This window comes from Pleurodeles waltl, chromosome 6 (assembly GCF_031143425.1).
Source record: "Pleurodeles waltl isolate 20211129_DDA chromosome 6, aPleWal1.hap1.20221129, whole genome shotgun sequence".
Classification (NCBI taxonomy): domain Eukaryota; kingdom Metazoa; phylum Chordata; class Amphibia; order Caudata; family Salamandridae; genus Pleurodeles; species Pleurodeles waltl.
The window spans coordinates 48,010,741-48,036,654 of NC_090445.1; the positions used below are offsets into that span (position 1 = coordinate 48,010,741).

Below are 25,914 nucleotides of genomic sequence, written 5' to 3' on the forward strand. Positions count from 1 at the left end.
TGTACATTTTCCACACTGAAGTGCAGTGTTGCTTTGGTAATGCTGTGGTTTTGACACACTGTTGTGCAGTATAGCTTTGGTAACGAGGTTGATTATGCACACTGAAGTTCAGTATTGCATTGGTAGTGCCGTGATTGTGACATGCGATAGTGCAGTATGTCTTTGGTGATGATGTGGCTAAGGCACACTAAAGAGTCGTATTCCATGGGTAATGTTGATTTTGCACACTAAAGTGCAGTGATGTTTTGGTAATGCTGTGGCTTTGATTAACCGTAGTGCAGTGTTGTTTTGGCAACATTCTTAGTTTTGCACACTAAAGTTCAGTACTGCTTTGGTAATGCTGTGGTTAAGACATAGTATAGTACAGTTATATTTGGTAATGATGCGACTGGTAAGATTTATGTTGTTATCCTTCTGATCTCAAGAGTCCATGGGAGCGGATGGGTGATTTCAGGACCCTTCGCGGAAGGAACTTTGAGTATAGGAAGTGGCCCCATGACACTCTAAAGGGCATGTTTTCTTTAGAACACGGGTCACACAGGCTCAACATCTCCAATGCGAGAACTTTCATTATCACAATAGGTGTGACTTTGAGCACCAGCAGGATAAAAACATATATCCTACTACATCATATTCAGGGTAAATTAGGACACTCTCTACCAGACCTGAAGAATTGCCACTTACTTATTCGAGCACATTAGGAAGAAACATGATCACCTTCTCACAGAGCCTAGGGTTCATTATTCTGCCTACTGGTTCGCATATGTTTTTTAACTTTGGCATGAATTTCATGTAGTATTAAAGATGTAACATTAGGGAATCCATAGCCAATTTTAATCACCTTCCCAATTTACCACAATCTCTCTAGATGTTAGTAAAGGGCATCACTCCACTGCTTAGACAACACCTAACAGAGGGAATAAAAGATCTCCCACAAAGAGGCCCCAAGAGGGGCCTGCTGGGAATTGCAGCTCCCACACATTGAGGAGCACAGCCCAATGATGAAGCATGCCACTTCAGTAGGTGAGGGTCAGTGCACCCTATTAAGGATACCCCCTTCTGTCTGACATTTAGAGTTTCCATTGACACCAGTGAAGTCTTGTTGGGTCAACGGAACAGCGCATCTTAATTGTTGATGATTAGTTAATGCAGGGAGGACATGCGCTGGACCGCATCTCCTCTCCAGCCCCTCTTGTATTTGTGAACATTATGGGTTTGACATTTGCCGTTATATAGTACAGTTTTTTTGGTGATGATGTGGCTTTGGAAATCCAAAAAGCGGTATTCCTTTATAAACACTGTGGCTCTGACACAGTATTGCTTTGGGGACGGGGTGGCTTTGAAACACTATAATGAACTATTTCTTTGGTGATGTATTACATTCTCCATTCTAACATGTGACCAAAGGCCAGTGGACTTGGGTATTTATTTTTGTTTCATGAAATCGCCCTGATCCGTGGTTCAGAACCGGAAGCAAATTCTGCCCACAAGAAACGATCTACTATACCACATGTATTTTGTCTATGGAATCAACCTGATTACTCAAGTTACTCTTAGTGACAGCTGGTGATATTTGAGAGTGGGTGGGGGTGTGTGTGGGAGGGCAACATTTGCCCCAAGTTTCTGCTTGTGAATTTGTCTTCTTCTAGGACTGTTCAGAGAGGTCCTCCCTCTACTCCCTGAGAAATGTTCGAAATAATGAAGTAAAATAGTGCTTTGTGACATAAAACTGTCAAAAAGTAATAGACTGTGAAATGACCCCCATTAAATATTCAAGTACTTCCACAGTGTGCCAATGAAGTCTGATGGACCAAAAGAGCATACCAATTTTTTTTCAAAATGTGCTACGGGTGTCCCCATATGCCAATAATGACCTTCAGCGTGCCAGGACCAGTAATCTGGTATCGGTACCCCCTTATGATAAAACTTACCCAAAAAATGTCCGCACCAGAAATTGTCAACCTTAAGCCAGTAATTACCTACATTATGCTACTGTTAAAATGTTGTCATGGATGTCATCCACACACCATGGATGACCCCTATACGAAAAATAACTCCAACATGACAGGGTCAGCATTTCGTCATGGTTATCTGCTCCCTGACCCCCATGTGACATGGCCTCCCCCATTATGCCAAGGATTACCTCCATGAAGCAGTGAAATAAATTTGTTGGGGTTGTTGTGGATGTTAAGAATTATCTTAACCATGCCAGCACGAGTCAGTCAAAAATTACCTCAAGGAATGACATGGCCAGTCACAAACTCAGTCCCACATATTCATGCACTCTTACATACTTGCGTGTTCACAAGCTGTCTCAGTCAGCAAGGGCGGCTCCTCTGTGCGTTGCCCACTGCTTTCAGAAGGAGGAAAAATAAAATGACAATAACTGAGCGCTATTATCATTTTATTTTTCAGCTGAGCCAGGCTGGGACGGGCTGGAGAGGGCTAGTGGGAGGAGTGGCTCATGCTCCAAAATTGGCCGTGTTGTGCCGGCCAAACACACATGTGCACTTTGCATTTCTCCTACCGGCTGTATTGCACTGCCAGGAGGAGAAAGTGCACAGGCCTTCACTCCCTCTGTGAGCGCCGAAGTAGGCCACTCACACCAATCATGACGCTGCTGTCATGCTGGTGACAGCAGCTTTGTGATTGGCTGAGGGGAGTGTGGCCGTCTGTGCGCTTCCGGGATGAGGAAGATGGAGGAGACGAACTTGTCTCCAGAGTGTTAGAAATTGTTTTTTTGGTTGGCAGTCAGGTTACCCCCTGTCCAAGCAAAAGCCCTCACTCTAGTCAGGGTAAGTCACACACAATCCAAGATTATCCTGTGCCCACCCTCTGGTAGCTTGGCACGAGCAGTCAGGCTTAACTTAAAAGGCAATGTGTAAAGTATTTGCGCAATAAATCATACAATACCACCATATAGCACCACAAAAATACACCACACAGTGTTTAGAAAAATATATAATATTTATCAGGATTATTATAGGTCAAAACGAATAAAGTTGCAATGTGAATTTGTAGAGATATCACTGAAAAGTGATATAAAGTGTCTTAAGTCTTTAAAAAGCAAACAAAGGGGGTCATTCTGACTCCCGCCGGCCGCGGTAACCGCGGTGCCGGCGGGAGCCGCCAGAATACCGCTGCGCGGTCAGAAGACCGCCGCGGTTATTCTGTGTTTCCCGCTGGGCTGGCGGGCGACCGCCAGAAGGCCGCCTGCCAGCCCAGCGGGAAACCCCTTCTCACGAGGAAGCCGGCTCCGAATGGAGCCGGCGGAGTGGGAAGGGTGCGACGGGTGCAGTAGCACCCGTCGCGATTTTCAGTGTCTGCATGGCAGACACTGAAAATCTTTTAGGGGCCCTCTTACGGGGGCCCCTGCAGTGCCCATGCCATTGGCATGGGCACTGCAGCGGCCCCCAGGGGCCCCACGACACCCCTCACCGCCATCCTGTTCCTGGCGGTCAAAACCGCCAGGAACAGGATGGCGGTGAGGGGGTCGGAATCCCCACAGGGCAGCGGAAAACCGGCGGGAGACCGCCGGTTTTCCGTCTCTGACCACGGCCATACCGCCGCGGTCAGAATGCCCTTGGGCGCACCGCCAGCCTGTTGGCGGTGCTCCCGCGGTCCCCGGCCCTGGCGGTCCATGACCGCCAGGGTCAGAATGACCGCCAAAGTCTCTTTCAAGCACAAAGTACCTGGTTTGGAGTGGAAATAATAGGCATTATACCCACAAATGTAATATACACCTGGAATGACAGGGTCAAGTCCGTCCATCATGAATGTCCATTTGGCCTTAAAGATAAACGTATGTTTACACTCACTTGCTCCTACAAAAATATTGTCATAATAGGATTCTCCTCGATATATACAAAATTTCCCTACATGCCAAGCATCTAAAGCTATTTTCCCTTGTGTCTTTATTGCAGCAAAATCATAATTATCTACTGAAATCCTCTTATGTAGCTCTTTTTCTAATTTCGCCTTCATTTGTGCCCTTCTATCATCTGTGCGATCTAAAAAGATTATTTCTACTGCAGAGAGCGAGCAGGTAAGATTTTCCCTATGAGCGTGAGCCGTTTCAAAAGGTTGCATTGGCTCGAAAAATTCCCTCATTATTTTAGCATCCCAATCTTTAGCAATCTGGCTTAGCTGCGCTATTATAGGAACATATGCAAAGGTAACATCATAATTCGAATAAAAATACTGTATGTTAGTTTGACCATAAAACCTAGACATTACTATACTACACGTAATCCCGTATGTAAGTGGCATGTGGTGATAAGTCACCCCTTCCTTTACTGATGTCGGTATCTGTGTACACACGTAACAATCCTTCGCATCCATAGTCTCAACATATTCTGTTAGCAAGCGATAGAAAACGTTATGCGAAAGCTCTTTCTTATCATGCAAGAGTCTCTCATCTATTTCTAATCTTTTCAATGCGGTTAGTTCAGTGACAGTAACAGGAGCAAAAGTAGAAGCATCAATTCTCTCATTCTCAGTCTTACCATGTATTCCAAGCACAATTGCCATTATTATTAGTACACATGCAATTATCAAGCCTATACACACATATTTACAATATTTCTTTCTATTGTTTTGCGTCATGATCTGTATAGAATCAGAGAGCTAGAAGCACTTGTAAAAGAAACTATTTAGCAATTCAGTTACAAAGCTGAGCGAGCGCAATGTTCACACCGTCTTCTTCAAGAGGCCAGTCACTTATCGGTTAGCAGCATTTGTCTCAATTCGGCAATAACTCAGTCTTTATCGGTTTAGCAAATGTCTCATCCGGTTTAGCAATATGTCTCAGCTGGTTGTTTGTATCACGTTAGATTGTAGCAAGCAATATCATTTATTACCCTTTCAATCGACAGAGTCCATAAAACTTTTCTTTTCTATTGGTATCTCTTCCTCTTCTTCGTTCTCAATGCTTAGAGATACAAACTCGTCAGTCCAATCGTCATTGACTGCATATGCCCATTCAGGACCGGAATATCTTCTGTTCGGTATCCTTTTCCTTTTCAATTTTGCTTCTCTTTTCGATTCTGCTTCGCTGGTACTTTCCTCTTTTGTCGAGTCTTTTTCTTCACTCGGGGATGACGCCCCGACAATTACTTCTTTTCTTTTCTCTTTCACTTTTGGCCTTCCTCCCTCGTTCAAACTTTCTTCAGTCCTTTCTTTTATTGGTGATATACTTAGTCTCCTCTTTGCACCATGTCCATTTGTTGGACCTGCGACCTTTTCTGAGGAATCTTGAACCTTTTCGTTCAGTTCTGACTTGTCCCCTCCTTCTGGGGAATCAATCACGTTCTCCTTTTCTTTTTCTGTATCGTCTGCTTCTGGGAAAGCCCTCCTCTGATCAGGCTCTCCTTCTTTTTCACCTTTTTCGAGCCCTTCGTCACCGTTACTTTCGTCAGGCTCTTTATCACTTTCAGCTGCTTCAGGTTCTTTGTCACCTTCGGCTGCTTCAGGCTCTTTGCTACCCTCAGCTGCTTCAGGTTCTCTGTCACCTTCAGCTGCTTCGTCGCTGTCTGAACTTTCTCCTTGGTCTCCCCCAAGCAAATTGGTCTCTTCGTCCTCAGAGAATATCTCTTTCTCTCCCGTTTCTGCCCGTTCGCTTTCAGTTCGGTTTTGCTCTGTCTCAGCACTCAGCACTGTTTTGTCAGACACTGGCAGTTTCAGCGCTTCAACTTCCTCCTCTGTTGGACACAACACTTTCTTTGTGTGACTGGCGTGAATCCAGTTGGGAACCCCCGCACACTTCACAGCGGTAGTTGTCGTCAGGATCACTTGGAAAGGGCCTTTCCAACAGGGTTCCAGACACGACTTCCTCACGTGCTTCTTTACCACGACCCAGTCACCTGCTTTCAGTGCGTGTCCTGGACCTTGGATCGGTGGCAAGGTGGTCGCTTCCACCTGGTGAGAGAAAGAGCGAACCACGTCAGCCAGACCCTTGCAGTAGTCTAACACCATATCATCTGTAATATTCAAAAGCGCGTTTGCGGGAACTGCAGGAAGTCTCATAGCCCTGCCCATGAGAATTTCATGCGGAGACAATCCAGTCTTTCTATCAGGGGTGTTTCTCATTGACATTAGCACTAAGGGCAATGCGTCAGGCCATTTCAAATTTGTCGATGCACATATTTTCGCCATTCTCGATTTCAGTGTACCATTCATCTGCTCCACCAGTCCTGAGGCTTCAGGGCGATAGCTACAGTGCAGCTTTTGCTCAATGTTCAGCGCTTCGCAAAGTAACTTTATCACCTCGTTATTGAAGTGACTTCCCCTATCTGATTCTAAAGAGATCGGGAATCCGAAACGTGGTATCAACTCCCTCAACAATAGCTTCGCAACTGTAAGGCTGTCATTTCTACGTGTGGGGTATGCCTCAATCCAGTGACTAAAAATGCACACAATCACCAACACATATTTCAGACCTCCATGCACAGGCATCTCAATGAAGTCCATCTGCATTCGACTAAAAGGCCCGCTTGCCCTACCAATGTGGCTCGCGTTCACAACTGTTCCCTTTCCTGGGTTCATCTGCTGGCAAGTGACACATCGATGGCAAACTGCTTCTGCAGCTTGACGAAATCTGGGGTTAAACCAATCAGTTTTGAACAATCTTATCATGGCATCTCTCCCTAGGTGAGCCTGCCCATGATAAAACCGCGCAAGCTGTGATAAGAGACTGTTTGGCAAAACAAATTTTCCCTCATGTGAAACCCATAACTCGTCTTGTCTCTTTATACATTGTGATTTAATCCAGGAATCTCTTTCATCCTCCCTGACATTATTTTGTAATGCTTTTAATTCATCTATTGTATCTACGACCTTCAAGGCAAATGCTTCAGCTGGTTCGAGTTCTGGCTCACTTATTGAGTTCCATTCATCTCTCAGTAATATACAGTTCAAGGCACAAAATCTTGCGACTTGATCCGCATATGCATTTCCCAGAGAAACATAGTCCTGTCCTTTCGTGTGAGCACTGCACTTTACCACTGCAACTTCGGCTGGCACTTGAATGGCGTGTAACAATTCCCTTATCCTCTCCCCGTTCTTCACTGGGGATCCTGAAGAAGTCAGAAAACCTCTCTGTGACCATAGTTGTCCAAAGTCATGCACAATCCCAAACCCGTATTGACTATCAGTGTAAATGGAGACTTTCATCAATGCAGACAGTTGACATGCTCTGGTAAGGGCTACAAGTTCCGCTACTTGTGCAGAATAGACTCCTTGAAGCCATCCCGCTTCCAAGACCCCTGTTACAGTACATACAGCATATCCCGCTTTCAAAATTCCCATCCCATCTCTTAGACATGAACCATCCACAAAAAGAATCTGGTCATTTTCATCAAGCTTAGTATCCTTAATGTCCGGTCGAGGTTTTGTGCAAAATTCAGTCACCTGAAGGCAGTCATGCTCGACGTCTTCAGCGTTCTCAATTTCGACATTTTCTCCAGGAAGCAAGGTTGCTGGATTCAACGTAGTGCACCTTTTCAGCTGCACATTCGGTGAGCCCAGAATTATCATTTCATACCTTGTGAGTCTTGCTCCAGTCATGTGCTGCGTTCGGGAGCGGGTCAAAAGTATCTCAACTGAGTGAGGGACCATGACTGTTACTGGGTGTCCCATCACTATTCCTTCACTCTGAGTGAGGCTGATACCAACTGCTGCTACGGCGCGCAAACACCCTGGGAGTGCTGCTGCGACCGGATCCAGAGTAGCTGAAAAATACGCTACCGGTCGGTTTACGCCACCATGGGCTTGAGTCAAGACAGACAGAGAACATGCATCACGTTCATGACAAAACAATGTGAAAGGCTTTGTGTAATCAGGCATACCTAAAGCTGGAGCCCTACACATGCATTCTTTCAATTCAACAAAAGCATCCATCTCATCTCCTTTCAGCTCAATTTGATCCAAGGCATCCTTCTGGGTCAATTTCAGTAAAGGCTTTGCTAGAGTCGAGAAGTTGGGAATCCACTGGCGACAGTAGCCCACCATTCCCAAAAACTTCCTCACCTCCCTCCTTGTCTTTGGTGGACTCATTTGAAGTACGCTTGTTATTCTTTCCTTCATTATTCTCCTTGACCCTTTCTCTATCTGGTGACCCAAGTATTTCACCTTCTTCTGACAGAACTGCAATTTGGAAGGAGACACCTTATGTCCATTCCTTCCCAAATGGTTCAACAGAGCAATGGTATCGGCTGTGCAGCCACTTTCTGTCTTTGATGCAACCAGTAAGTCATCAATGTACTGTACTAGGGTTGACTCGAATGGCAATTCCAATGCCTCCAAATCTTTCTTTAGAATCTGATTGAAGATTGACGGTGACTCAGAAAACCCTTGAGGAATTCGGCACCAACTGTACACTCTGTCTAGGAATTTGAAACAAAAGAGAAATTGACTGTCCTCATGGAGAGGCACCGAGAAGAATGCTTGTGACAAATCAATGACTGAGAACCATTCAGCATCGCAAGGGACTTGAAACATTATCACAGCTGGATTTGGTACGACAAGGCAGCATTTGACTATGATGTCATTTATTTTCCTCAAGTCCTGCACAAGTCGGACCTTTCCACTCGGCTTTATTAGTCCCATGATTGGTGAATTACATGGACTGCTTAACACTTCTTTCAGTACTCCCTGTTTTACAAATTCGTCAATAAGTTGAGCAACTTTCATGAGGGTGTCTTGTGCCATGTGGTATTGTGGGGTCTGGGGAAAGATTGCATTGGGCTTTACAGTCACTTTCACTGGTTCCACTCCTTTCATCAATCCCACCTCTTTCCCTGTCATGTCCCACACTTCCTTTCCGACTGTCTCCCGTAATTCGGCTGGAATATCTTCTTCAGTTATCATCGGGAAAAGACAAATCAGAGGATACTCTTCATCTACAGTTTCCATCTCGTCCCCCTCTACACTGTCCTCTTCTTCCCCATCACTGCTCGTCTGTATTGTTATTCCTTCGTTCGAACACATGATCGAACAACCCAATTTGCACAATAGGTCTCTCCCTAATAGTGCTATCGGGCTTGAGTCACATACCACAAACTGATGTACCCCTTGATAGTTACCGATGCTGACTGGTACCGGATCTGTAATTGGGTTCGTCAGATGTCTGTTTGCTACTCCCACCACTTGAACTGTCCTCCCTGAGAGTGGCAAATTTGGTACTTCACTACTCTTAACAGTTGAACGTGTGGCTCCCGTGTCAACCAAGAATGAGACACGATGACCCATCACTCTTCCCTCCACGTACGGACCCCTTTGATCAACTTCCAAGGATGCTGCAAGCACACAATCTCCTTCTTCTTCTGAACTTTCACTCTCCCATACATTGTTTATTCCACTCTCACTGTGTAATGGGAACTGTTGTACGGTGCCATTTGTACTCATTACCTGACCCGAGACCTGTGGAGGAACCATCACTTGCTGCTGACTCATTGGTGCCAAGGGTATTTGCATTTGCTGATTAGGTACCATAGGTAACTGCTGTTGCATTGGCTGCATTTGCGTCATCTGCATACGAGGCATCTGCATCTGCTGCGGCTGCATAGGTTGCAATCCCTGCAACTGATTTACGGTCTGAAAATTTGGGCTTGGACCTCTCATTTTCGGTCCCCTCATTGTCTGAAATGCATTGACATCATTGTTTTGCTGACCAACACCTGCACCTGCACCTTCCTGCACCACCATCGGGCACTCGCGTTTCCAATGACCGACAATTCCGCACACGTGACATGGCATCACCTTCTTCATTGCCTGCACACCAGTCACAACCGTGTTCAAATCCGGACCATTATTCACAAAACCTCCTCTACCTCTGCCTCTCGCCTGTGGCTGAAACGCCATGTTTCCCTGCAACTGCTGCTGCTGTTGCGGTACCTGCTGTTGGAACCCTTGCATCCCTTGCAAACCTTGCAAACCTGTCTGAGCTGCTTTAAGCTGCATCATCATCACCTTCTCTTTCAGCTTTTTCTGTTTCACTTCAATTTCGTCACTACAGTATTTCGCATAATTCAACACCTCATCAATCGGTTTCGATTGCCAGCAAATCAAATGCGACTTTATCATCTGACTTATCTCTGGTCTCAGCCCTTCCACAAATCTGAACACGAAATGAAGCATGTCCTTCGCCTCGATTGTTTCCGTGCCACTGTAATTCTTAAACGCCTTCAACAACCTCTCATAGTAACTATGGATCGACTCTTTAACCTCTTGGGCCGTTCGATCGATCTTCTGCCAATCCACATTTTTCGCGGCTACCTTCGTCTTCAAATGCTCAATCACCTTATAGTACAGGCTCATCACCATAGGTGATGGTGCACCCGTCTCTCTGTCTCTCTCTGGTTCACTCGTTGGCCAACCTACAGCTCTTTTGCAATCCTCCCACAAATCTGCCGGAACCACAATCTCAAACAGAGTGTTCAGGTCTTCCCAGAGACATTTTGCAAGCTTCACAAACCTGTCAGTCTGCTGATACCATTCAATCGGTTTCTCTCTCAGTTTGGGAAAATCATCCGTAAAAGACTGAATGTCGCTTCTGTGCCATGGTACATGTATTAACTTTCCCCCTGCTGTCTCCCTCATTGGTAACATAGTTACTGTATCACTACTCTGCGGTCTTTTCTCATTGAGCTCTGTAGCACTGTCCCTCCTCTTTTCCTTCCTCTTTACCCACCTGCTTTCCCACTTGTCTAGACACCTCCACACTTGGGCACTCTGCAGCAATTCTCTAAGGTGTGCCTTCATGCCTGCTGACCTCATGTGTTCAAAATCTGTGGTCCCAAAATCCAACCTGTAGCTTCTGCTCAAGTGTTTCATCTTGTCTATGTCAACCCTGTTTCTGTCAGCTGCTTCCTGCAAGCTCTTATGTACCTTGTTCACTTCCTTCGTAATCCTGGGACATAGATACCTCAGCTCTTCTTCCGTGTAGGACTCTAACCTATTCACACCCATAGTCCCTTCCACCAATTCTTGTGCTTCCATGTTCAACCTGACCCTATTCATATAGTCTTCTCCTTTCCCACTGGCTGAACTTTGTGTGGAATTTAGACTGTTGAACCATTGTGTCAACTGTTGCGCATTCACCCCCATCAGCGTAGTGTTCACATCGACTGCCATTGATGGTTGCGGCAACTTTTCAGTGTTCGATGTTAGAGGTATTATCAGTGGGGGACTCGACCTCACCAGTGTCGACTGAGCACATATGGGACTAAACTCCATCAAGGTCCCAGATCCATTTGGCTGAGCCACTATTGGAGTTATCCCTGGATTGTTTTCTATGCACCTTCTTTCTGTCCCATTCTGCAGCATTGTTCCCTGACCGCTCATACCTAAATTAGGCTGACTGTACAAAGGTACCGGTGGACCTACAGTAATGGGTAGCGATATCGCATCTGGATTCTGTCCATTCCCCATGTTCTGCGGCATGTTCATTCCCACACCATGGGTCATCATTGCCGGCATGCCCATCTGGCTCCCGTCATCTGAGTATGTGCGTTTCCCCCTTGTATCTGCTTTTGAGGCATCAAAAACTGAGTTGATTCAGCTTGTGCCAATGTCTGGTTGTGACCATTCTGTACTCCCCTTACGGTTGGATCTAGAATCATTCCTGCACTGTTATCACTGTTGTAGTACCCTGGCATCTGCGGCTGATAATTTTCTGCTGGTGTCAACAAGGGCACATCTGGATATATTCTCCTAACCTGCGGTATCTGCGGGGTGAACAATAAACTCGGGTCCTTAGACCCCGATGATGCTCCTGAACTCTGAGTTTCACTGTTCTGTACCGATGCCGGAGGAGCAGAACTGGTACTTGGACCTTGTCCATTCTCCGCATAAGGTGGTGGACGGTCGTTCAGCAATTGCATTATTAACTCCTCATCCTCTAACTCCTCTTCTCTTCTCAACTTTTCCTCGTCCTCTCTATCCTTGGAACACTTCCTGTCTGTCTTACAGGTAGCTTTCTTACCTGTCTCCTCTTCTTCCTTAGTAATTGCTGGAAACAGTTTTATCCCCTGCAATACATCTGACCTCCACACCTTCTGTGCATTATCCCACCTAGCATCCGCTAGTGTCTTTTCTACCTTCCTCATCCTTGTTTCAAACTTATTTTTCTGTTGCTGTCTAGCCATTAGTTCCCAAATCGCTAGAGCCTCAAACTGGGCTGGCCTTGGAGGCACCTTCATGTCATACATCGTGAATCTCAAATTCTCTAGGATCCTTATATTGAATGTCCCATGTATCGGGAATGCTATGCTCCCATGTTTCTCTGTCAACTTGTGCCATTGCTTTAGCCAAAGGCACGGAGCTACCCCCTTCTCTTCCATTACAATGTAAGCTGGCGTACCTTCGGGCGGCGTCTCCTCTCCTACGCTCGCTTTAATGTAAGACTCCCCCTTCATCGCACTCCTAAATGCTTTAAAGAATTTCATTTTCTCGTCTTTTTATTTCACAAAGTTTGTAATCAATAGGTGACTTTAATTCCCGGAATACTCTTCGCTTGCCTTTCCCCTTCCAATCGAGTCCACGGACTGCGTCCAATCCGTGCGCGACCCTTCTCTGCAACCAACCTATCCCAGCGCGGCTCCTAGTGACGTCACACTCACACACACTGCGGCTGACAAAGCCTCGCGGCTAGTCTTCCTTCACTCGGCTCCTCTCGTAACAACCTTTGCATATATCGCGAGCTACCAAAAAAATAAAACAGATCTGTCGGTTTACTACAGGAAGGGTAACACAATCGCTTCAGGACCTTAGGGACCTTTCACTAGCCTCGGCCGCTATTCCGTCTTTCTCGGTCCCCACGTTCGCAAGCAAATCTGACCCGCAGACCTACTCTCAACTTGTCAGTGATCTATTCTAGTGCACTTAGAATCTTGTCAAAGCCCGAAGTCGAAGTTTCTTTCACTCCCTAACACACGTACCGACCCGTTGACCACGCCCGATCAACCTACTAAACCGCCCAGACCACAACATGGATCAACATACTCCGGAGTCTCTTGACCTCGCAGGGCCCGTCTCAACAACAACAACCACGTGGACCTTTTTATGCACAAAGCGCCACACGCACATGAAGTTCGACGACTTCTCTACTTCTACCCTCGGAGTCGCACCTCTGCTATCCTCTAAAAAGAAATAATTCCTCGCAACCTTCTCACACAATCTGCGGCAATAAGCTGTGCAAGCGCAAAACCCTAGCTTCACTCATACCATCACTAGTACCGCCAACGCCGATTCCACATCTCCGTTCTCTCCATTCGCAAGCTCCGAGATCCCGGGAAAGTCGCGGTGGACCTAGCCCATCATCATCCTGTCAATCTGTTTTACCCAAGAAAAATCTAATTCAACTTCTCGAGTGGGGTCTCAAAATGCGTGCTCGTTAATCCAACACCATGTACTTTAAGAGTACAGGGTCCCAAAAGACGAAACCATCCTCTGCTACCATCTACTGATAGAGCGGTCCGTAGTAATAATTTACCTGTTTTCGGACGCTCTTTAGGCAGATGAATCTTTTGACTAAGTGGGACTCTCCGTACTCTTAATCGATCAATTGCATTCAAATCAATAATCAATAACGAACATAAGCAATACCTTGATCAACATAACACTTAACAATTAATCCAGAATACATTTCGGCGAACCCTGACCTTTCAGTCAGGAATAACCACACCAGTTTATTCAAAGTTAGTGAATTTTATTTCCCTATATTAACAAAGCTAGCACAATATAAATGTGTCTCAACACCAAATGATAAACATATATGAACATTAATAGCTGTCCATAACGGCGAAACAGGTGCAATCTATGTAGCATTTGAATAACAAGACATTCGATAATAGCAATGCAAATCACTAAAACTATAATCTGTAACGAACTAATTGCATACATTTGGTCAGCATAACAAGATCTCAAATTGCATCGTGCGACATATGGAATTCTCGTCTAACCTCAAATTAGCATCAGCATGTGGGACTTCATGCAAAAACAATTTAGCAACATTAATTTAGAAAAACTCCTAACTAGGGCTCTTATCAAAATCAGCAGTTGGTTACCTAAAAGAAACACAATGCAATTTTACAATTTCCTTTCATATTTACCAATTACGATCAGCAATCAAGGAAGTCTTCGTCTCACAGGTACCGTTCTTCGATCAGCATGGGTACCGTTTCGATCAGCATGGGACGGGGCAAAGGGGCAAGGGGTGGACGGGGCAATTGCCTCACGGCGGCAAGGTAAAACTACTACTTCATGCAAAGGGACAAATCAAAGTTAAAGTCTCTAGGGCAAGAATCATTTAAAGTCTCTTTCTCTCGATTAGAGAAAGCATCAAAGTCTCTCAAAATGGCGTCGCAGCAAAGTGGGCCATAATAGCTACGAAGTCTCCAAAATGGCGGGCATCGAGCTGGTAATGGCTATAATGGCGCAATGGCAATCATAGCGCGTAATGGCTACCTTCTTCTCGTGAACCTGGGTTTTATAGACAACAGTTCAAATCCAGTAGGGTCTTCCATTGGAGGGTTCATAGGTTAGCTTCAAATTGTCCAATCAAAAACGACAGTTCTCAAGCTTTTACTTAAGCATACATTATCCTTGGAGATGGGTACGCAAGTTGCAACATTTTATGCCAATTAACTCACTTTCAGAGCCTCCATTGTCCGCACCTGCAAATCGACCTTGGAATAAAGAGAAATATGCCAGGCTGGCACGAAACCTTAAGATAAGCATGTGAACGATCTCAGTGGAAAAGTACAGCTTCAAGCAAAAATACACGTTTATTAGCACAGTGGAAAAATACGAGTATCTAAACCGTGAGACCAGGCAACTAGGCCAAAGCCTCCGCTAAAGTCATGCTAAGCTAAAACATTTCAAACAAGCAAATCGTAGCACACGTTTGTGATTATGTCGGATTAGTGCAATTCTAGTACACCACGTTATATAAAGCACGCGTATAAATGTTGGCAAACTACTCTGAGGGCACATTTTGTCCACGTACAATCTTTATTAGTTCGGTTAAAGTCACACATGATTATTTCACACTACGTTTACGCATTAATAAATGTAAAACCTTCATTTTCTGCTTCATCAATCCTACTACATCATATTCAGGGTAAATTAGGACACTCTCTACCAGACCTGAAGAATTGCCACTTACTTATTCGAGCACATTAGGAAGAAACATGATCACCTTCTCACAGAGCCTAGGGTTCATTATTCTGCCTACTGGTTTGCATATGTTTTTTAACTTTGGCATGAATTTCATGTAGTATTAAAGATGTAACATTAGGGAATCCATAGCCAATTTTAATCACCTTCCCAATTTACCACAATCTCTCCAGATGTTAGTAAAGGGCATCACTCCACTGCTTAGACAACACCTAACAGAGTGAATAAAAGATCTCCCACAAAGAGGCCCCAAGAGGGGCCTGCTGGGAATTGCAGCTCCCACACATTGAGGAGCACAGCCCAATGATGAAGCATGCCACTTCAGTAGGTGAGGGTCAGTGCACCCTATTAAGGATACCCCCTTCTGTCTGACATTTAGAGTTTCCATTGACACCAGTGAAGTGTTGTTGGGTCAACGGAACAGCGCATCTTAATTGTTGATGATTAGTTAATGCAGGGAGGACATGCGCTGGACCGCATCTCCTCTCCAGCCCCTCTTGTATTTGTGAACATTATGGGTTTGACATTTGCCGTTATATAGTACAGTTTTTTTGGTGATGATGTGGCTTTGGAAATCCAAAAAGCGGTATTCCTTTATAAACACTGTGGCTCTGACACAGTATTGCTTTGGGGACGGGGTGGCTTTGAAACACTATAATGAACTATTTCTTTGGTGATGTATTACATTCTCCATTCTAACATGTGACCAAAGGCCAGTGGACTTGGGTATTTATTTTTGTTTCATGAAATCGCCCTGATCCGTGGTTCAGAACCGGAAGAAAATTCTGCCCACAAGAAACGATCTACTATACCGCATGTATTTTGTCTATGGAATCAACCTGATTACTCAAGTTACTCTTAGTGACAGCTGGTGATTTTTGAGAGTGGGTGGGGGTGTGTGTGGGAGGGCAACATTTGCCCCAAGTTTCTGCTAGTGAATTTGTCTTCTTCTAGGACTGTTCAGAGAGGTCCTCCCTCTACTCCCTGAGAAATGTTCGAAATAATGAAGTAAAATAGTGCTTTGTGACATAAAACTGTCAAAAAGTAATAGACTGTGAAATGACCCCCATTAAATATTCAAGTACTTCCACAGTGTGCCAATGAAGTCTGATGGACCAAAAGAGCATACCAATTTTTTTTCAAAATGTGCTACGGGTGTCCCCATATGCCAATAATGACCTTCAGCGTGCCAGGACCAGTAATCTGGTATCGGTACCCCCTTATGATAAAACTTACCCAAAAAATGTCCGCACCAGAAATTGTCAACCTTAAGCCAGTAATTACCTACATTATGCTACTGTTAAAATGTTGTCATGGATGTCATCCACACACCATGGATGACCCCTATACGAAAAATAACTCCAACATGACAGGGTCAGCATTTCGTCATGGTTATCTGCTCCCTGACCCCCATGTGACATGGCCTCCCCCATTATGCCAAGGATTACCTCCATGAAGCAGTGAAATAAATTTGTTGGGGTTGTTGTGGATGTTAAGAATTATCTCAACCATGCCAGCACCAGTCAGTCAAAAATTACCTCAAGGAATGACATGGCCAGTCACAAACTCAGTCCCACATATTCATGCACTCTTACATACTTGCGTGTTCACAAGCTGTCTCAGTCAGCAAGGGCGGCTCCTCTGTGCGTTGCCCACTGCTTTCAGAAGGAGGAAAAATAAAATGACAATAACTGAGCGCTATTATCATTTTATTTTTCAGCTGAGCCAGGCTGGGACGGGCTGGAGGGGGCTAGTGGGAGGAGTGGCTCATGCACCAAAATTGGCCGTGTTGTGCCGGCCAAACACACATGTGCACTTTGCATTTCTCCTACCGGCTGTATTGCACTGCCAGGAGGAGAAAGTGCACAGGCCTTCACTCCCTCTGTGAGCGCCGAAGTAGGCCACTCACACCAATCATGACGCTGCTGTCATGCTGGTGACAGCAGCTTTGTGATTGGCTGAGGGGAGTGTGGCCGTCTGTGCGCTTCTGGGACGAGGAAGATGGAGGAGACGAACTTGTCTCCAGAGTGTTAGAAATGGGTTTTTTGGTTGGCAGTCAGGTTACCCCCTGTCCAAGCAAAAGCCCTCACTCTAGTCAGGGTAAGTCACACACAATCCAAGATTATCCTGTGCCCACCCTCTGGTAGCTTGGCACGAGCAGTCAGGCTTAACTTAAAAGGCAATGTGTAAAGTATTTGCGCAATAAATCATACAATACCACCATATAGCACCACAAAAATACACCACACAGTGTTTAGAAAAATATATAATATTTATCAGGATTATTATAGGTCAAAACGAATAAAGTTGCAATGTGAATTTGTAGAGATATCACTGAAAAGTGATATAAAGTGTCTTAAGTCTTTAAAAAGCAAACAAAGGGGGTCATTCTGACTCCCGCCGGCCGCGGTAACCGCGGTGCCGGCGGGAGCCGCCAGAATACCGCTGCGCGGTCAGAAGACCGCCGCGGTTATTCTGTGTTTCCCGCTGGGCTGGCGGGCGACCGCCAGAAGGCCGCCTGCCAGCCCAGCGGGAAACCCCTTCTCACGAGGAAGCCGGCTCCGAATGGAGCCGGCGGAGTGGGAAGGGTGCGACGGGTGCAGTAGCACCCGTCGCGATTTTCAGTGTCTGCATGGCAGACACTGAAAATCTTTTAGGGGCCCTCTTACGGGGGCCCCTGCAGTGCCCATGCCATTGGTCAAAACCGCCAGGAACAGGATGGCGGTGAGGGGTCGGAATCCCCATGGCGGCGCAGCAAGCTGCGCCGCCATGGAGGATTCCACAGGGCAGCGGAAAACCGGCGGGAGACCGCCGGTTTTCCGTCTCTGACCACGGCCATACCGCCGCGGTCAGAATGCCCTTGGGAGCACCGCCAGCCTGTTGGCGGTGCTCCCGCGGTCCCCGGCCCTGGCGGTCCATGACCGCCAGGGTCAGAATGACCGCCAAAGTCTCTTTCAAGCACAAAGTACCTGGTTTGGAGTGGAAAATCTCCTCAGAGGGCCACAGCAGAAGAGATACGTGGAAAAAGGGTGTGTGCGTCGATTTCTCCCCAGCACACACAGGCTCGCGTCGTTATTTTTCACGCGGGGAAGTCGTGCGTCGTTTTCCGGCGCGCGGACAGTCTCTTTCTGTGGTTCGCGGGATTACCAGATGTCCCGGGTCTGTGCATGGATTTTCCTGCTTGTTTTCCGGCTGCGCGTCGTTCTGCGGGGCTGCGCGTCGAAATTTCGATCTTACGGCAGGCGTCGCGTCGATTTCTCCTCTGGAGGTCGGGCGGCGTTGTCCTTGTGAAGCCGTGCGTCGAAGTTCCGGTCGTCCCGAAGGCGTCGCGTCGATCAGCGTCGGTGTGCAGCGTTTTTCTCGCTGCGGAACAAGCTGTGCATCGAAAATTTCAGCGCACGGAGCGTCCAAGTGAAAAAGAGAAGTCTTTTTGGTCCTGAGCCTTCAGGGAACAGGAGGCAAGCTCTATCCAAGCCCTTGGAGAGCACTTTCACAGCTAGACAAGAGTTCAGCAAGGCAGCAGGCCAACAGCAAGGCAGCAGTCCTTTGTAGAAAGCAGACAGGTGAGTCCTTTGAGCAGCCAGGCAGTTCTTCTTGGCAGGATGTAGTTTCTGGTTCAGGTTTCTTCTCCAGCAAGTGTCTCATGAGGTAGGGCAGAGGCCCTGTTTTATACCCAAATGTGCCTTTGAAGTGGGGGAGACTTCAAAGAGTGGCTAAGAAGTGCACCAGGTCCCCTTTCAGTTCAATCCTGTCTGCCAGGGTCCCAGTAGGGGGTGTGGCAGTCCTTTGTGTGAGAGCAGGCCCTCCACCCTCCCAGCCCAGGAAGACCCATTCAAAATGCAGATGTATGCAAGTGAGGCTGAGTACCCTGTGTTTGGGGTGTGTCTGAGTGAATGCACAAGGAGCTGTCAACTAAGCCCAGCCAGACGTGGATTGTAAGGCACAGAAAGATTTAAGTGCAAAGAAATGCTCACTTTCTAAAAGTGGCATTTCTAGAATAGTAATATTAAATCCAACTTCACCAGTCAGCAGGATTTTATATTACCATTCTGGCCATACTAAATATGACCTTCCTACTCCTTTCAGATCAGCAGCTACCACTTCAATACTGTATGAGGGCAGCCCCAATGTTAGCCTATGAAGGGAGCAGGCCTCACAGTAGTGCAAAAACTAATTTAGGAATTTTACACTACCAGGACATGTAAACTACACAGGTACATGTCCTGCCTTTCACCCACACAGCACCCTGCTCTAGGGGTTACCTAGGGCACACATTAGAGGTGACTTATATGTGGAGAAAGGGGAGGTTTAGGCTTGGCAAGTACTTTTAAATGCCAAGTCGAGGTGACAGTGAAACTGCACACACAGGCCTTGCAGTGGCAGGCCTGATACAAGGAAAAGGGGCTACTTAAGTGGTTGGCACAACCAGTGCTGCAGGCCCACTAGTAGCATTTAATCTACCGGCACTAGGCACATAGAGTGCACATTACTAGGGACTTATAAGTAAATTAAATAGTCCAATCAGGTATGATTCAAGGTTACCATGTTTTAAGGGAGAGAGCATATGCACTTTAGCACTGGTTAGCAGTGGTAAAGTGCGCAGAGTCTAAAAGCCAGCAAAAACAGTGTCCAAAAAGTGGAGGGAGGCAGGCAAAAAGTTAGGGGTGACCACACTAAGGCTGTCAGGTCTAACACAGAGGAAACAGGTTTTGTTTTGTTTTTTATCCCCCCTGCCTCCCTCTCCCATTCAGTGGCAGCCACCACTGTCAGTTAGCCTCACTCACATCACAGTCCACTGACATACTCATTTGCATTCTCACTAATTTATGCTTACCTGCTGTCTCCCGCACGTTTACAGTCTTATTAGAATGCTCACAATCTGTTTTACTGGCATGTTCACTCACATACTCACTCACTCTCAGGGCCTCATTTACGAAGCCCCTGGCTCTATAAGATACGGTGCATTTCCTCTCCCCCTGCGCTGGTGCACAAACTCCTGCGGGGGCGCCAACACAAGCACCCTTGCACCATAGTGCAAGGATGCCTGCGTTGTGGGGAAGATTGTTTTTGTGCAGGAAGGGACACCTTCCTGCGCAAAAAGCAATCACCAGGTGTGTTTTTCTCTTACTATGTGTGCTGCAAAACACATAGAAAGAGTAAACAATGTGGAGAAAAAATATATATTTCTTCCTATTGGATCATCCTTATGCCATCCCTGAGGTGGCATAGAAATCTGACGCATTCCCAGACTTGTAAACCTGGGAATGTGTCAGATTCCTTCTGGTTCCATGAATGTTGCGTGGGAATATCCCAAGCAACACCCATGGAATGGCCCTTTCATGCAGTGCTATGCGTGAAATAGGTCCATATTTACAACGCCATGCAAAGCTATGCAAGGTGGCTTTGCGTGGCCTAGTAAATATGGGCTGGCAGACTGCGCCACTGGAGCGTAAAAAAAACTATGACGCTCTGGCAGTGCAGTGTTCTGCTAGGGCCTCGTAAATGAGGCCCTTAGTTTCATTCGCACTCACTCACACTGTCTTGCTCTCTCACTCACCTACTCTCACACACTTTTAAACAAGTATACACTCCTACCCTATGTCTGGACATGACGTGTAAAAGCAAAGCATTTTTTACTGATCCTAGGCTACCTGCGCAGGTGTTGCTTCAGCTTCAGCTTCCGACAGACACTCCAGGCAGGCACATATCTCCTTCCTGGTCAGAGTATTCGCCTCAAGCTGAAAGCCATAGCCTGCAAAATTTAAGGTCCATGCTGCTGCACTGAGCAGCTAGCAGCTTTTAGCATCTTGCATTTTTACCTTATCCTTTTCTAGCTTGTCACAACAAGTTGGGAAACACTGATTGGTATGCAGTCCCGGGCACGGTATGAATGAAGCCACCTGCTTCATGGGCTACCTTTACCAGTGGCACTCCTGAACATCATCAGAGGGGATGGATGGCCTTAAAGTGCAGGAGACTCCTGAGGCCAGGGCTGAGACTTTGCCAGCCCTGAACACAAGGGTCTTCATTAGCATGCGCAAGCCATCATACAGATTTCACACCGCTTGAGCCTGGTTAACCCTCGCTCGCAGCAAGCACTGGTATTTTAGCTGATTATTTATCGCAGTTCACTAAATACTATTAGTAGAGGAGAAAAAAGGCAGAAAAAAGCGATGGTTATGCCATAACATCTATGTTAGTAAGCTGCAACTGGCCATTCTACCAAAGATAAGCTAGGGCGCTTCGGTGAGAACAATTCACCTCTGTGGGTCAGGTGAAAACCATAATTACTCCTCAATATTTCTGACCTGACTTAACTCTATTGAGAGAGGAGACTGGCTATTTGAAGGCTGGTCTCATAGTGCCCAATGAGGAGGCACCCAACATAATTTCAATAACTGTCCACAAGTGATTTCCATGGTAATAACTGGCCTGTCTGCACTATTTAATCCTTGTCGAATGACATGCAAATTTGGGCTGAACACATGGGACCGAAAAATACCCACCATGATGGGGGTCACTTGGACGATACTGAGGCCCATATCACCCCATTAGAATATCAGTCCTTCCTGCCCCGGAGCACCAGACCACCATTTTCTTATAGTCACGTCCATTATTTGCTCCCACTGACAATTAAAATCCCTTGGGTACTGTGCCAGACCCGGAAGTACTCGAACTAATTCACTAATTTTACTGAGAACGGTGTATAAAACCTACAACTTTATAAGTCATTTATCTAGCAAGGAGTACTGTAGAATTGCCTGGCGCAGATTTGACACACAATTCTTTGGGAAGCCGTTGAAGGGGTCACTTGCTCGCTCAGTGCAACATGGGGCTGGTATTGAAACACTTTAAATGCCCCATTTCTGCGACGCTCACATGATGTCTAAAAATGGGAAACCAAATAGTAAGTCTAGCAAAAACAACAGGTGATAATAGTGAAGAACTATTGGAAGAATAAGACGACGTTCCTGCTGTAATCTTGTGTTATAGGATACCATTGGCTATTCTGGAGTCTAACCTATATCTCCGCCTTTTCCTCCCCCACAGAGAGCTTGGACATTTGATGCAGTAAAGGACTGCGAGATTTTCCAGCGCCTTGAACGATGGTGAGCCCCGCGGTCGCCGTTGTCCTCGTGCTGGCGGCGCTGCAGCTTGGTCCTGCTAGCGCCGGCCTGTTCACCAAGCGCTTTCGCCTGAGACGGGCCGCTGGCGCCAACGCCACATTCTTCAGCCACGTGTACAACATACGGATGCCACGGTGCGAGTCCTGCGCCGCCGACGTGGCAGCGCCCACGGCCACGCTGCAGGAGGCGCGCGGCGAGACCACACAGCAGCAGTTGTATGAGCACACCATGGAGGGCGACCAGCAGATGGTCTTCACCCACCGCATCAACATCCCACCGCAGGCCTGCGGTTGCTCCAATGCGGACACCATGCAGAGGCTGCTGAGGCGGCTGGAGGCGCTGGAGGCGCAGGTGGCGGCCTTCAGAGACCAGTGCCCGGGCGGCACCTGCTGTGCAGCGACGCAGGCGGGGCATGGTACGTAGCTCAGGCTCTTTACGCGATTAAGCAATAATGGGAGGTTCCCACAGAGAGGCGAAGAGGAGAAAAATGCTTTTCACAACAGCATTGATCTGATTGGAGAAAGAGAGTTTATTGTCAAAGATGACTTTCAACCTTCTGACATATTTGGTGAGGTTGTGAGGAGGGACAAGGTTTGGGGGACTGGTTAGGGTCTCTAGTTGACTATTTAGTGAGGTTGTTAGCAAGGCCAAGGTTTGGGGACAAGTAGAGGTTAGGGTCTATATTCTTCAGAACCAAGGAGGAAGATGACACTTTTCATGCCACTCAGGCATTGTTTTTCATTCATTTTTGCACTTTTTTATGCAGTCGAGGACGTCTGTCTGACTTTCTGGGTCTTTAATGATTTTTAGGCGAATCGCAGTTCAGTCAGCATACATATGATAATCAACATTGCAGTTCTCTAGGGTCCCTGTTAGTAGAGCCATGTAAGTGTTGAAGGGAGCAAGGGAGAGAAGAGATCCTTTGGGATGCTGCTTGTCAGATGTGTTGGTTTTTGAAGTGAGTGAACAAAGATTCACTTGATGAACGCAGTTGACTAAGAAGATCTGAACAATTGGAGAATAAGACCCTTAAAACCAAAGGAAAACTAAAAATGTGAAAAGGCAATCGTGTGATCAACCATATTACAACTACAGAGAGATCTCAAAAGATTAGTGGACAGCTTCCACCATTCTCAAAGGCAGAGAGTTATTCTCCTCTGATGTTCAGAACTGCTGATTTGGTTTCTCTCCGAGGCCACAAGTCTGATTGAAAGTCAGTGAGGAGGTTCTTCTCTGAACAATCACAGAGTTGAGAGGTGACTACTGTGTCTAGATTTTACTAATGGTGTGGAAGCTAGAGAGTGCTCTGTAGCTGGCAAGGGTGTGAGAGGTTTAACAAACGAATATAGGACGGAACAACGCATGCCTGAACAACGTGGTCGGAACAACAACCGCGTTGTTACCACTAATGCCTTTACCAAGAATGCCTTAACAACGATTTTTTGTTGTACAGGCACACCTCGTAAAGGCATGCATGGAACGGCATGCATGGTTCCAGCATGCGACCTCCCCCTCACCCCCCATCCCTGCCACTAAAACAATCCTACCTTTACCCCCTACCCCACCCCTAAAAACAATCCTACCAGACCCCCACCCGTAAAACACTAAAACTACCCTGACCCACCACCCGCCCCTAAAACCTAAACTACCCCGACCCCCCATCCTGCCCCCAAAAAGTAAAATTACCCCGACCCCCCACGACCGCCCCTAAAACTACAGTGACCCCCGCCATTAAAAACTAAAACTCCCTCAACTCCCCCACCCTGCCCCAAAAACTTAAACTACTCCAACCCCCACCCCTAAAAACGAAAATGACCCCAGTCCCCCACCCCGCCCCACCCCTAAAACTACCCCTACCCCCACCCCCACCCCTAAAACCTAAAACTACCCCACCTCCCACCCGCCCCAAAAACTTAAACTACCCCGAACCCCCACTACCGCCCCATAAAACTACCCCTACCCTCCACCTCTACCCCTAAAACCTAAAACTACCCCGACCCCCCACCCTCACCTCTAAAAACTAAAAGTACCCCAACCCCTGCCCATAAAGCTACCGCAACCCCGCCCCTAAAACCTGAAATTACCCCAACCCTAAAACTACTGCGCCCCCCACCCTTGCCCCTAAAGCCCAAAACTACCCAACCCCCATCCCGCCCCTAAAAACGAAAATTACCCCAACCCCCACCTTGCCCCTAAAACTACTGCAATCCCCACCCCTAAGACCTAAAACGACCACGACCCCTCACCCGACTCTAAAACTTAAACTACACCGACCCAACCCCACCCCTAAAAAACTAAAACTACCCCACCCCTGCCCTTAAAAACAAAACTAATCCCACCCGCCCTTAAAACTCCCCCCCAACCCTACCCCAGCCTCACTAACCTGACCGCGTCCTCTCCGATCCTCTGCTTTCCTCTGCCTTAACCATGCATGTTTGTTGTTCAGGACATGCGTGGTTAAGCAAGAGAACAGCAGAGTCGTTGTTCACGAAAGTGTTGTTCTGCTTTTGTGGACAACGCACCTCGTTGTTCGGGGCTCGTGGTTTAGGCTGTTTTCCATAACAAACAAATGTTGGAGTATGTTGGGAGCATTTCCAGGCAATGGGGATGCATTTACAAATCTAGTGATGACTGGCTGAAATGCAGATTAACAAGGTTATTGTTTTTTGCACTGTGGGATCTGATGCCGTAACCACGGGCTTGAGTTTATTAATGTCCCCTGTCACTGCAGTCAGGGAATTCCAGAAGGTCGGTGGCTATGAGATGATTTTGAAGCCTTCTTTGACGAAAGAGGTTAGAGACACGTTGACCAGGAGCATAGTGATTTTATTACTGAAGAAAACCAGGAGGTCATCAGAGAGTCGTGATAGTGGGGATTAGGAGGAGGGGACAGGAATGGTTTCTTCCAGCTTCAGCACTGGGGGTATATTCAGAGTAGGGTGAGTGCTTGGATATGCAGCACACTTAAGATCATATCTTTCCAGTATGGCATCATTCAGTGGCAACCCTGCTCTTCATATGCCTTACGTACACACACCAGCACCTGTAACGGGCTGCCAGGATGTTGGGACAAAATATTGAGTCCAAAATATTGTGTGAACAAAATATTGTGCAAAGGATATAGAGGACAAGAATATTGTGAAGGTAAGTTTCTACGTTTCCACAGGTATGCAAAGTATTACTATACTTAACTTCAATATATATACCTTGACGATATATATATTTTCAAGGTACATAGGTGCAGAGGCAAGAATGCTAAATCTATACTTAACTATCTGCCCTTATCTTCTTTATATTCTGATCCTCTATATTTTTGCCCACACTATATTTTTTTCCTCAATATTGTGTTAGTGATCCATCTGGAATTTCTTCTCCACTGTTTCCTTGTGTTCACTGTAACACATCACCCATGAATGTCATTAGACAGTTTAAGTGCACTATCTTTAGTATTTATCTCCTCGCTAGGCAGTGATAGCAGATGTTAATTATTGCCCAACGGTTCTTATTTTATGGACCTCAGAATGAAAAAGCTGACTGGATAAAGTAAGGGTAAATCTTATGACTGTCAGGTGAAATTCGGAAATCTACAACGAATCAATCAATCAATCAATCA

The 25,914-nt window shown here is 46.4% G+C and overlaps 1 protein-coding gene across 13 annotated transcripts in view; it reads left to right on the forward strand.

Annotated features, from left to right (window-relative positions):
• Positions 1 to 25,914, forward strand: part of TNXB (tenascin XB) — a 589,826-nt gene that overhangs the window by 161,137 nt on the left and 402,775 nt on the right. For all 13 annotated transcript variants that reach the window (XM_069237235.1, XM_069237240.1, XM_069237242.1 and 10 more), the window contains exon 2: positions 22,225 to 22,716. In XM_069237235.1, the coding sequence (XP_069093336.1) occupies positions 22,281 to 22,716 (436 nt within the window). In that variant the 5' untranslated portion in view covers positions 22,225 to 22,280. The remainder of the gene's footprint in view (positions 1 to 22,224; positions 22,717 to 25,914) is intronic.